The 13,353-nt window shown below is 38.0% G+C and overlaps 1 protein-coding gene across 1 annotated transcript in view; it reads left to right on the top strand.

Annotated features, from left to right (window-relative positions):
* LOC108698938 (polypeptide N-acetylgalactosaminyltransferase-like 6) overlaps positions 1-7,885 on the top strand; it is a 547,280-nt gene extending 539,395 nt beyond the window's left edge. The window contains exon 12 of the mRNA XM_041589177.1: positions 7,001-7,885. Coding sequence (XP_041445111.1) covers positions 7,001-7,168 — 168 coding nt within the window. The 3' untranslated portion in view covers positions 7,169-7,885. The remainder of the gene's footprint in view (positions 1-7,000) is intronic.
* Positions 7,886-13,353: the final 5,468 nt, after the last annotated feature.

The raw sequence follows: 13,353 nt of genomic DNA, 5'->3' as shown, positions 1-13,353 counted from the left end.
AGTACAGGCCCCTAACCTTTTTACATGAGTCATATTCAAATGTATAAAGATTTGGGGAGCAACACAAACATGAAAATAGTTCCTGGAGGTGACAAATAAGGGCTGTGATTGGCTGTTTGGTTGCTGCTATGCGGACTGAATGTCTGCAAGAGGCTCAATTTGGCAGAATACCTTTTTTTTTTATGCAACAGGACCCCACCAACCTTTTACGTGAGTCACATTCCAATGTAAAAAGATTTGGGGAGCAACACAAACATGAAATAAGTTCCTGGAGATGTCAAATAAGGGCTGTGATTGGCTATTTGGTTGCTCCTATGCGGACTGAAAGTCTGCAAGAGACACATGAATTGTGCAGAATTAAAAATGGTAAGGATGGAAATTGAAGAAAATATACGTTATTAAGTAAATATAACAGACAAATCTACTCTCTGTGTCCTATGGGGTAAATCACTAAATTTTCGATAGCCACTGATTCGCCTTACTTTGCGCTACTTCACGAAGAGTAAATTTGTTACCATTATACTAATTCACTAAAATGTGAAGTTGCATCTCAGCAGCCAAACGCTGGCCAATTTTCACTAGCGTTACTTTGGCAGTCTGAGAATTTCATTGCGCTTTTTTTATAGCGTTCATTTCTGCCTAGCGAAACAAAGGGGCACATTTACTAATGATCGAATATCGAGGGTTAATTAACCCTCGATATTCGACCCTTAAAGTTAAATCCTTCGACTTCAAATATCGAAGTAGAAGGATTTAGCTCTATTAGTTTGATCGAATGATCGAAGGAATAATCATTCGATAGAACGATTAAATCCTTCGAATCGAACGTTTCGAAGGATTTTAATCCATCGATCGAACTATTTTCCTTCGATCACAAATTGGCTAGAAAGCCTATGGGGACCTTCCCCATAGGCTAACATTGATGCTCAGTAGGTTTTAGGTGGCGAAGTAGGAGGTTGAAGTTTTTTTTAAAGAGACAGTACTTAGACTATAGAATGGTCGAATAGTCAAAATATTTTTAGTTCAATTCATTCGATTCAAAGTCGTAGTCGAAGGTCGAAGTAGCCAATTCGATGGTCGAAGTAGCCAAAAAAATACTTCGAAATTCAAAGTATTTTTTATTATATTCCTTCACTCGAGCTAAGTAAATGTGCTCCTTAGGTTAATATGAATAGGACGGGTCGTATGGACGTCTTGATTTGAGATGGTGCAAATGCTTGAAGTGGCCACTTTTTATTAAAAATTTCCGAGGAACCTTAAGATATCATCTAATGCCCCACACATAAGCCCACCCTAAAAAAAATGTGCCATGATCCTCAAATGTCTGGAAAAAAATGTTAACACAGAACGGACTTTTGAAGGCAATTCTGCTTTAAAAAAGTCACCAGCATTTTTCAAAACTTTAATGAATTTCCGACATACAGGATATGATGTCACTGACATAAGATTGAGGAAGATGTAGCATCATTTTATCAGTTTGTCTGGTCTGAGGTGGCGAAGGAAACTCTGGCGAAAAAGGTAACGTTTAGTAAAATTTGCATCTTAGTGAATTTTTGGAGTAACGACCGTTCACCAGAGCAAAAAGTTGCCTGGCGATAGGGTGTGAATATACGATAGAAACAGTTTCGTTTGCTAGCGAATTGTCCTCTACGACTGTTAGTAAATTGTTTAAAGTAAAGTCATTGGAAGGTGAGCAAACTCTTTTAGACATAAATAAACCGAATAGGAGTGTTGCCCCCAACAAGTATTAATGGTCTGGAATCAAGTTCAAATGACTGTTTTATTATTACAGAGTAAAAGAATATATATTTTTTTAAATATGCATTATTTGCTTAGATATGGTCATTCTAAATATACACAAAGGGACAGGACCTGTTATCCCCAATGCCCAGGACCTGGCCGGGGGTTTCTGGATAAGGGGTCATTCAGTAATTTGGATCTCTATACCTTAAGTCTATTACAAAATCATGTTAATACTAATGAAACCAAATAGGATTATTATGCCTACAATAAGGAATAATTATATCTTAGTTTGGATCAAGTACAAGGTACTGTTTCATTACTACAGAGAAAATGGAAACCATGTTTAAAAATTGTAACTATTTGATTAAAATTGGAGACTATGGGAAATTAATTTGAATTACAGTATGGGACCTGTTATCCAGAATGCTCAGGACCTGGGGTTTTCCAGATAACGGCTCTTTCTGTAATTTGGATCTTCATACCTTAAGGGGCAGATTTATCAAGGGTCGAATTTCGAACATAAAAATACTTCGAAATTCAACCATCTAATTAAAATACTTCGAATTCGAATATCGAATTCAAATGTTTTTTCAGCGAATTTGGGTATCCTGTGGTCAAAGTAAAATCATTCAATTTCAGCGATCGGTCAAACGATTTTACTTCGACTTCCCAAAACTTAGAAAACTGCTCTAGAAGGTAGGCTAACATAGCACTTCGGCAGGTTTAATTTGGCGAAGTATTGAAGTTTTTTTAAAGAGAAAGTACTTCAATTATCAGATATTCGAATATTCGAACTATAATGGGTTTCCAGATAACGTATCACATACCTGTATTTGATTAAAATGAAGCCTATGGGATATGGTCTTTTCATAATTTGGGACTTTATAGATATATATCTGAATATCAGATCCCATACACGTATATATAAATATATAGTTGTGCGGGCCGACCCAAGGGTCAGGCGGGTTCGGGCGACTTCCGCACAAATGTGTGGGCCGTGACGGGTGCGAGTTTTTCTTGACCCGCACATCATTAATATTTGCAAGTCTCGACTTACATTACATTTAAAAAAGCATTTTTGCAGTTATTTTGTAAATTGAAAAAAGGAAACATTTAAAAATGTTGTTGGTTCTTGATTCTAAGCCACTGCATTTACATTCTGATATTGTATACTCTCATTGCAAGAGAGAAGCCATGACTGCCAGAAAGAATGGATTTGCCCCTGCCATTTATTCACACAATCAGACTGTCATACGTTTAACAGCTGCATAATCGTATCTAATTGCAGACTGAGAGCTTCTATAGTTATTTCTGGGATAAATTATTACAGCCTATAGACAGAGCAAGTACAGGAGCAGCAATTATCTGAAAGCACAAGAAAGTCTAAATACAAATGTCTATGTTTTCTTTTCAGGTAGCCCATAGGGATTTCTGAGAACTGCAGATAATATGAACATAGTCTGGAATGGTTGCTGGAAGTACATTAATTAGTCTGGGTTACATTATACATTGTATATTTCAATGTTTTTTTTAAAGAGACAACAAAACATTAAAGGTTGTACTATTACCTTCTATTACCTTCTTCAAAGGAATGATATATTTAGTAGTTGCTGAAACTCTGCATGTATTCTCTCTCTTCTTCTCTTGCCTTTAATCATTTTCTGTTTCTACAGAAGAGTTAAAAGAACAGGAAAATCTGTTGCTCTTTCTTCATTTTGTTTTTTTTTAACCATTAAATATATAATTTATATTGAAAGTTCTTGTTTCTATCAACGAGATCTGAGATACACAAGGTCTCATTTATGCCCAGCAGGTACACGTGCTCTGGGGAGAGCTAAGGGGAATAGATTTTCATCCTTAAGTCAATGCTTTATTAAAGGGGTTACCCATGGCTGGTGAGGAATGTTGTTGATGTATAAGAGCTTTATGTTCTGCAGAATAAGCTAAAGGCATTTTGCAGTAGATCAAACTATTTTTAGTGAAGCAATGTTTCACATGGTATATTGATATAGCTGCAGTGTCCCACCAGATGTGGCCCAATCTATCCAGAGTCACAGCAAAGCAGATTGTAACAAAACAAGAAGTTGTGCCTTTCTGCTATTACAAAATCCCTACCTTCCTCTCTATTGTGTGCCACCCATCTGGACCACTACACTCAATGTCAGACTGGAGTGGCCAGGGCCCACTGGGTTGTCACCTCAGGGGCCCCCACCCAAGCCACACCTGTGCTCCCTCCTGCACATGCGTGTTCCTCTTATGTGCAGCCACTAGGGGGCGGGAGAGGAGCACATAACGTTTCTGGTGGTGACTACACTGCATTCAGTAACTCAGATTCTCCACACTAGCCTGGCTACTACTCACTTTATTCCTAACTGTGGCTTCACTACAGGGTCTCTAACCCTTCAAAACTACTCACTTCTCTAATCACTAGACTGGCTTACTCTCACTCCTATAGTGAGATACACTTCCTTCTATCCTGACATGGTAGAACTTACCATGGAGTGGTACATAGACAAACGAGTCTCTTTCTCTGCCCCTTATATATACTCTAAGCCTGTAATCCCCAACCAGTGGTTCTTGGGCAACATGTTGCTCACCAACTCCTTGGATATTGGCTTGGAGGCAAGTTTTGATTGCATAAAAAAACAGGTATACTGCCAAATGAAGCAGTATACTTTCAGTCCAAATAGCCAATCACAGCCCTTATTTGCTCCCCAAATCTTTTTACATTGGAATCTGACTCAAGTAAAAGGTTGGTGGGGTCCTGTTGCATAAAAAAAAGGTATTCTGCCAAATTGAGCCTCTTGCAGACTTTCAGTCCGCATAGCAGCAACCAAACAGCCAATCACAGCCCCTATTTGGCACCTCCAGGAACTATTTTCATGTTTGTGTTGCTCCCCAACTCTTTATACATTTGAATATGACTCACGTAAAATGTTAGGGGCCCCTGCTCTAAGCCTTGGATCCTCCACATTTCTAGATGTTTTCTAGGGGAAAGACCTAACCAAGACAAATTCCTGAGATGATGACACCTTCTGGCTAATGTAAGAACTACATTTAACCCTATACACCCTTGGTGCCCTGTTCCTAATGTCATTGCCTGCCATACAAATGTATGTCCAGGGCTTCCCCAGTGCCATCAATCCTTAGTGCTCCCTAGATTGTGCATATAACTTACATGGTGCCCACCTACTACCTTGTTTTTATACATATAACTGCATACAGAGGGAGGTGCAACTTTTGTTTCTAGGAGCATAAAGAGTTGCACTTCAGGGCTCAATACATGATGCAAAGTGCAAGGGGTAAAAAATATTTATGGCAGTTTTTCCATTTTGTACCTTGTCCCACTAATAGTAAATAAACCGTTAGGGCTTGTTTATAGGCATGCAAGCCTGAAACTGTTTCCAACTCATTATGAACTTTTGCTGTTTATAAAGTTGAGCATCGTGATGTACCCGGGATTTATAAATCGCACGTATTATTTGCTATGGAAGCATTATTATCATCATTGCTAAATAGTGAAGTCATTGATAAATGATACATTTGTACAAGTGGAAGTTTAGGCTCCTTGGCAAAACAAGCAAAACTTCACTTTTTTTTATTCCAGTTTATGGCACTTAGAATACAATTTCTGATGCTTAAGTACATGTTTATTTTGTTACGATGCAGAGCACATTGTGTCTCACCATAAAAATACACATAATATGAACATAAAATATATGCGGCAGCATTATGTAATAGATTTTGCATAAAAATCAAATAATACCTTCACTTGCAGTTACTGCTTTCAGTCCGGTGATTTTAGTCATTATGTTCATTTATACTGAAAGATTAAGATGAGAAGTAGCGAGGGACTAGCTAAGTAGTAAGATCCTTGCTCAACGGAAGAGCAAAAGAGAACACCTGAAAGAGATACATCCATCATTTTCCACTCTCCTATTTGATATTGCTCCAAGCAGCTCTGAGGTTACAGGGCTAGAAAATGCAGCTGAATGTGACCTGCACATTACAAGTTCTTATAGACGACGAGTGGAAAACCTAGCCATGATGTTTATGTATATAGAATGTAAAATCTGTTCTGTGCTTGAAACCAACAACCACTTATATGTACAGACAGCAACCTACAAAAGTTCTATTAAAGAGTCAGAAATATAACAGGTAGTTTTATTTATTGTCAAATTTAAACAAAATACAGGGGCGTAACTATAGAGGAAGCAGACCCTGCGGCTGCAGGGGGGCCCAGGAGGTATAGGGGCCCCCTGAGGCCCTAATTCATATACAATTTCAATAAATATTGGAGAAACAAGTCAACCTCTAAACATTTTGGGGGCCTGAAAAATAATTTGCTGTGGGGCCCAGTAATATCTAGTTAAGCCACTGACAAAATGCCTTTGTTATCCTCTCCTTTGTTATTTCTCACAATTCACAAAATCGAATTTGATTATTAATTCTATAAAAGAAGGTTCGTTTCTTAAATAAAATACAGGTTGAATGGTTGAATACAGGATGGAAACTAGTCTGGAAAAACCTGGTGGGCGCGGCCCAGGCCCACTTCCGTGAACAGCTGCCCAAGTTAATTGGGGTTGTTCACCTTTAAATTACCTTTTAGTATGATGAAGAGAGTGATATTCTAAGACAATTTGAAATTGGTCTTCATTTTTTATTACTTGGGGTTTTTGTGTTATTTAGCGTTTTATTCAACAGCATTTCAGTTTGCAATTTCAGCAATGTGGTAGCTAGGGTGCAAATTACCCTACTAACCATGCATCGAATTAACTCAGAGACTGTAATATGTTTAGGAGAGGGCCTAAATAGAAAGATGAATAATAAAAAGCAGCAATAAAAATAAATTTGTAGCCTTACAAAGAATTTGCTTTTAGATGGGGTCAGTGACCCCCATTTGGAAGCTGGAAGGAAAAGGCAGATATATATAATAAAAAAAAACGAAAAAATCTAATAAATGAAGGCTAATTGAAAAGTTGCTTAGAATTAGAGGTTCGGGGAGATTTAGTCGGCAGGATAGCACTCAGAGCGCTTCATTTTCCGAAGTCGCCCGAAGTTGTCTCATGAGGAAACTTCGGGCGACTTTCGGAAAGAGAATCGTTTCTCTCCAGCAATTAAGATTGTAGCCGGCGACTAATCTCCCTGAATCTCCACGTGTGTCTCTGCTCTTAATGGGCAAAATATCTATGAAAGTTTCATGTTGGCATTTGTGTATCTAATGCAGATTTAATATCTCTCTCTCTCTCTCCTCTAGGATAAAACTTTATTTCACCCTGTCACCAACAGCTGCATTGACTGCAACCCTGCTGAAAAAAAACTCTTCATGAACAAATGCGACCCTCTCTCTGAAACCCAGCAGTGGATTTTTGAGCACGTGAACATGACAATATTACAGAAATTCAACATCTATAATAACTCCTAGGAAACCCAACTTGGCTGTTGCTTAGTGTGCCACGATCACGATTTTGATTTCCGAGATCCGGGACTCCCATCCTGAGGATTAGCAGAGACGCCTGTGGAAGAGGCGAGCGTTACAAGATGTCATATCCAACAAGCTTGGAGGAAAAATGTGAATCATTGCAGCTGCTGAGAACTCTATTTCCTTGCTGGTCAAGGGTGATATGAAACTTTTGGAACAATGTTCTATGCTACCACGGTAAAATGCATTTTAAACCTTACTCAGGACATATCCTGCTGTAGTGTGTAGCTGTGGATGGCAACTAGTGGATTATGTTCTTCCTTTTTTTTCCGGGTGGGGGTTGGGTATGGACTGCATGAATACCATGAGTCAAATCCTGCTGCATTTATACTCTGCAGACACTAGCACAGCTTAGGGAGATAGGACAAATATGAAACATGGGGCTGATTTTCCATTCCGAAGCATATAAGGTTAGCAGGTTTAACTACTATATCAGTCACCAAGTACAAGATAAACCGTGACACTCCGACTGTTGTTCAAATATAATTCTCAGGCTGAGAGATATAATGGAGCGATAGCTGGAAAGCCAATGGTTACTTATTTCTGATCTACACACTGGAAGGAGGATATATTTGGTGCACATGGAATGGACATGAATTTTCATTTCTTCCTTATATATTTGAAACATTTTTTAATTGAAATAAATAGAATAAAAACTTCTATGATTAAAGGAGTCTGTATTGTTCTTCATTGCAAATTGAATTGTGAAAACAAGAAATAATTTACCGCCTATCATGAATTATACCCATGGATATTTTTGGATCCAGCATATGGGTGCTTATATAAGCTGGCTGCTTAATGATTGTCCAGTACAAGGAATCTGTATCCCTGGAAGATGAAGGTAAGATTCAAGTAGGCATCGCTCAAACGAAATAAGTGTGTCCATGCAATTAAATGCTACTCATAATATGAACGTTTGGTAAAGTTCATCTTCTGAACATAAGCCTTAAAGGAGAAGGAAAGCTACTGAAGCAGTTTATTGCCAATAGATTAGCCACAATAGTGCAAGCTATAACAGTATATTTATTCTGCGGAATGCTTTATTATACTTGAGTTAACAGCTCTTGAAGTGTTCTCTGTTTGTTTAGGATAACAACTGCCATATTGGCTTGGTGTGATGTCTCTCCCTGCTCGCTCATAGCTCTGGACTCAGATTACAGCAGGGAGGGGGATAGGAGCAAACTGAGCATGCTCAAGCCCTAGCCCTGGAGGTTTAAGCTGAAAACAGGAAGTCTGCTACAGAAGTCCATGTGTACACAAAAAGGAAAGAAATGTGATGTTTCTTTTGACAGAGGACTCAGAGCAGCATTACTTTAAGGGTTTACTGGTATATTTATATAGACCTTTCTGATAAAGCGTACTTCATTTTAGCCTTTCCTTCTCCTTTAAAATGCAAGACCCTGCCATAACAAGTGGTGTAACTACAGTGAGCAAAAGAATGTTGGAGGGGCCTGGCGCACAACACAACCCCTACCTGCCTCCCCACCTGCTTCTTCACCTCTCACCAGCCCTCTCCACCCACTCAATCCTTCCCCTCATAATCAGGGTTGCCATCGTTATTATAACAATATTCTGGCCTGGTGTTGTGGGGCCATGAGGGGCAAAGTGGTGACATAAAGGGATAGATCTGGTGGATAGGAGGATAGACAGGTGGAGGGAATAGAGTGAGGCAGGTACATTGCTTGTTATTTTGTATTTCTGACTGACTAGGCCAGTGAAATAGTGGCCAGGTGCCAACCTGATTCATAATCCACTTAAATGGATTACGCAAAATGTTGTAAAAAGAGCAAATGTTGAGATTACAACCAATCCTCGATTAAATATTTATTTTCAAAAAGATGTAACATTTCAGGGGCAGTCCCCTTTGCCAGATGATTCCCAAAGCAAATTACAAACACAGATTGACCATTTGGACATTAAATTGTTAAATTGGTATTCTATATTTATTTACCAAATAAATCCTTGATCAGTAAAAAAAATAAAGAATGAGATTTAATTGGCCCCTAATTTTATGTTTGTCTTACCCTTGCTGGTGCAAGCTGCACCACTTTGCAGGCACTTTACTTACCTACCTACCCAAATCGTCGTTCCAGCAATATCTGGTACAGAATTTTAGGGGCAGATTTATTAAGGGTCGAATTGAAAATTCAAATTTGAATTCTCAAGGTTTTTTTTATGGTCTAAACTGTCATATTCGACTAGTGAATTATCAAAACTCGATTCAAAATTTAAAAAAAATTTGAATTTGATGTTTGAGATTTATCAAATTCTAGGCACTTTAGAATTCGAATTCGACTATTCGCCACCTAAAACCTGCCAAATTTATGTATAAGTCAATGGGAGAGGTCCAGTGACCAATTTAAAGATTTTAATAGCCTTCCTGACATTCAAGTTTTTTTCGGAGAAAAAACTCGATTCGAGTTTGGTCCAATTCTAATAGAATTCGTTTCGATTTTTAGGGTCAGTAAAATTTGAGTTTTACATATTCTTTTTTTATATATATATATATATATATATATATATATATATATATATATATATATATATATATATATATATATATATATATATATATAAAATAACCCCCCAATTGAATTTTGAGGTAAATCTAAATTTTTTCAGAGTTTAAAAAAACTTGAAAACATGAATTCGAAATTCGACCCTTGATAAATCTGCCTCTCCATGTAATCCTAAAGCAATTTTTAATAAGCATTCATTACAAATGTTCGACAGGTTCGACAGGAAAATGTAATACTACTATGCTACTGAAAACATTACCTGTCTGTTCATTATCTGCACTGCTGGTTATGACCCATGAAACAGAGTAGAAGAAGCCAGCTCTTCTCCAGCAAACACTGCAGTTCTTACAATGCCTTAAATGTTCTCATCAAGTCATTTTTCTACTGACTGCGCAGCATTTCTAATGTTGGCTTCAAACTCTGCCACAGTAAAGAAACTTTGATTAAGTCCCTGCTACTCTTTCCCTAGTGTAATGGGATGATGTGTCAAGATTCACTCATCATTTTTTCTCCCCTCCAGCGCTAAGGTTCCATCATGTCCTAGACAGAAGTGACAAGCTCTGCTCATCATTAGCGTGCTGGGACAGCTGTGCAGTGGCAGGAGTAAAACCAGCTGAACGAAGACTCCACTATGCTGTATTGTCTATGTGCTAAACCAATGCAAACACTGCTGACAATGTTATTGATGCTGCTAGATACAACCAATAATGTAGACCTCTGAAATTGAAACAAATAATTTTCATTTTCATGTCATATTTTGTACAGTTTTAGTCTCTAGTGCTCAAACAGGACATTTTTGTATTAGAGAGGGTACAGAGAAGGGCAAATAAGTTGGTAAATCTTAGCTATGAGGAAAGACTAGCCAAATTGGGGATGATCACGCTGGAGAAGAGGCGCTTAAAGGGCATGTAAAGGCAAAAAAATAAAATCCCATTTTTACTTTCTTTAATGAAAAAGAAACCTATCTTCAATATACTTTAATTAAAAAATGTGCACCATTTTTATAAGAAACCTGACTGTATGCAGTGAAATTCTCCCTTCATTTACTGCTGTGGATAGGAATTGTCAGACGGTCCCTAACTGCTGAGCAGGGAAACAATCAGACTTATGAACAGCAGGGGGAGCCCCCGCCTTACTTACCAGCCATGCAGAACTCAAGCAGCTTTGTTTATGACGATCCCTAAGCAGCCCAGACCACACTGAGCATGTGCACAGTCTTAGTCTTGCAAAGATGTTTAACAAAGTTACAAGATGGTGACCCCCTGTAGCCAACTTGGAAAGCATAAATTATTTGTTTGATTAGACTTGTGGTGCAGTAAGTTCATGTTTATATTTAGTATACAAAATACAGCATTTCTAGCCTTATTCTATTTTAGACTTTACATGCCCTTTAAGGGGTGATATGATAACTATGTAGAAATATTTACCAGTGGGTATTTCCAGCTGACACAAGGTCACTGGTTCCGATTAGAAAAAAAGAGGTTCCGCCTAAATATTCGGAAGGGTTTTTTTACAGTGAGAGCTGTGAAGATGTAGAATTCTCTCCCTGAATCAGTTGTACTGGCTGATACATTAGATAGTTTAGGGATAGTTAGGAAGGGGTTGGATGGCTTTTTAGTAAGTGAGGCAATACAGGGTTATGGAAGATAGCTCATAGTACAAGTTGATCCAGGGACTAGTGCGATTGCCATTTTGGAGTCAGGAAGGAATTTTTCCCCCTCTGAGGCAAATTGAAGAGGCTTCAGATGGGGTTTTTTTGCCTTCCTCTGGATCAACTAGCAGTTAGGCAGGTTAAAAAAAAAGTTAAAAGGTTGAACTTGATGGACGTGTGTATTTTTTCAACATAACTTACTATGTTACTATGTTAATATGTCTTCGGCCGCAATGCTACTGTACTTGTGTTATGGTAAAAACACCTCTTTAGATGGTCTAGGACTGGGACTAAACATCATGCATAAAATAAATAAATAAATAAATCTTTTGTAGGTGGTCCCTGTTAATGGATAGCATTTGAATGGTAAGGGGTTGCAATGAGATCCCTTTGAAATGTAGGTTTTATAGTTACAAGTCCATCAAGTCCAACCCCTCCAAGTGAAAACCCAGCATCCATACACACACCCCTCCCTACTCTCAGATAAAATACTCTCAAATAAATTCTATAGAATTTAGAAGCACAATAGCCTTTGATATTATGTCTGTCCAAGAAATCATCCAAGTCATTCTTAAAGGCATTAACAGAATCAGCCATCACAACATCACCCGGCAGTGCATTCCACAACCGCACTGTCCTGACTGTGAAGAACCACCTACATTGCTTCTTTTCTTTTCTTCTAGTCTGAAGGATTGGCCTCTGGTGCAGTGATCCACTTTATGGGTTAAAAAGGTCCCCTGCTATTTGTCTATAATGTCCTCTAATGTACTTGTAAAGTGTAATCATGTCCCCTCGCAAGCGCCTTTTTTCCAGAGAAAACAACCCCAACTTTGACAGTCTGCATACTCCAGATGAGGCCTCACCAGGGACCTATAAAGAGGCATAATTATGTTTTCATCCCTTGAGTTAATGCCCTTTGTTATTCAAGACAGAACTTTATTTGCTTTAGTAGCCACAGAATGACACTGCCCAGAATTAGACAACTTGTTATCTAAAAAAGGAAACTCCCAACACACTTCCATTTAGTGTATAACTTGCATTTATTTTTACCAAAGTGCATAACCTTGCATTTATCAACATTGAACCTCATTTTCCAGTTTGCTGCCCAGTTTTCCAGTTTAGACAAATCACTCTGCAAAGTGGCAGCATCCTGCATGGAACCTATAGTTCTGCACAATTTAGTATCATCTGCAAAAATAGAAACAGTACATTCAATGCCCACCTCCAGGTCATTAATAAACAAGTTGAAAAACAAGGGACCTAGTACAGAGCCCTGCGGTATTCCACTAACAACACTGGTCCAATTAGAAAATTTTCCATTTACCACCACTCTTTGTAGTCTATCTTTCAGCCAGTTCTTTATCCAGCTACAAATACTGTGTTCCAGGCCAACATTCCTTAATTTAACCAGTAACCTCGTGTGTGAAGGCCTCTATCCCTCAATTCATACCCTTTATCTGAAAGGCCCTGTAACATTTACTACACTCCTACAGTAAACACTTGAAATAAGAAAAAATGCATGGGTGCAGTAGAGTAAATAAATGTCCTGAACATTATTAATTTATAAAATATAAACCTCCAATAAGACCTAAAATAAAAATATATTGCATAAAAAGTAAACTGAATTATGATAACCTGGGGTCATTGGGATATGAAGTTTTAAGCAAGGTTTATATGGAGAAGTAAAGGACTTTTAGCTTTAAACCAAAGACAAAGGAATATTTTCTGAACAAATCTGGAAAATAAGATTTTACCTTGTCTGCCTCAATATGCCATTCATTGCAGATGACAAAACAATTAACATTTCATCTAATTTTCATGCAATGAAGACAATGTGTGCTTAAAATTGATGCTTTCATGCGCATTTAAATGCTAATCACAAAAAAATGCCATGAAGTGTGTATTGTAAAGCAGTTCAGCTTTTGTAATTCTCTGTCTTTTTCTGAATTGTTTATCTT

This window comes from Xenopus laevis, chromosome 1L (assembly GCF_017654675.1).
Source record: "Xenopus laevis strain J_2021 chromosome 1L, Xenopus_laevis_v10.1, whole genome shotgun sequence".
NCBI lineage: Eukaryota > Metazoa > Chordata > Amphibia > Anura > Pipidae > Xenopus > Xenopus laevis.
This window is presented reverse-complemented; position numbering and strand designations above follow the sequence as displayed.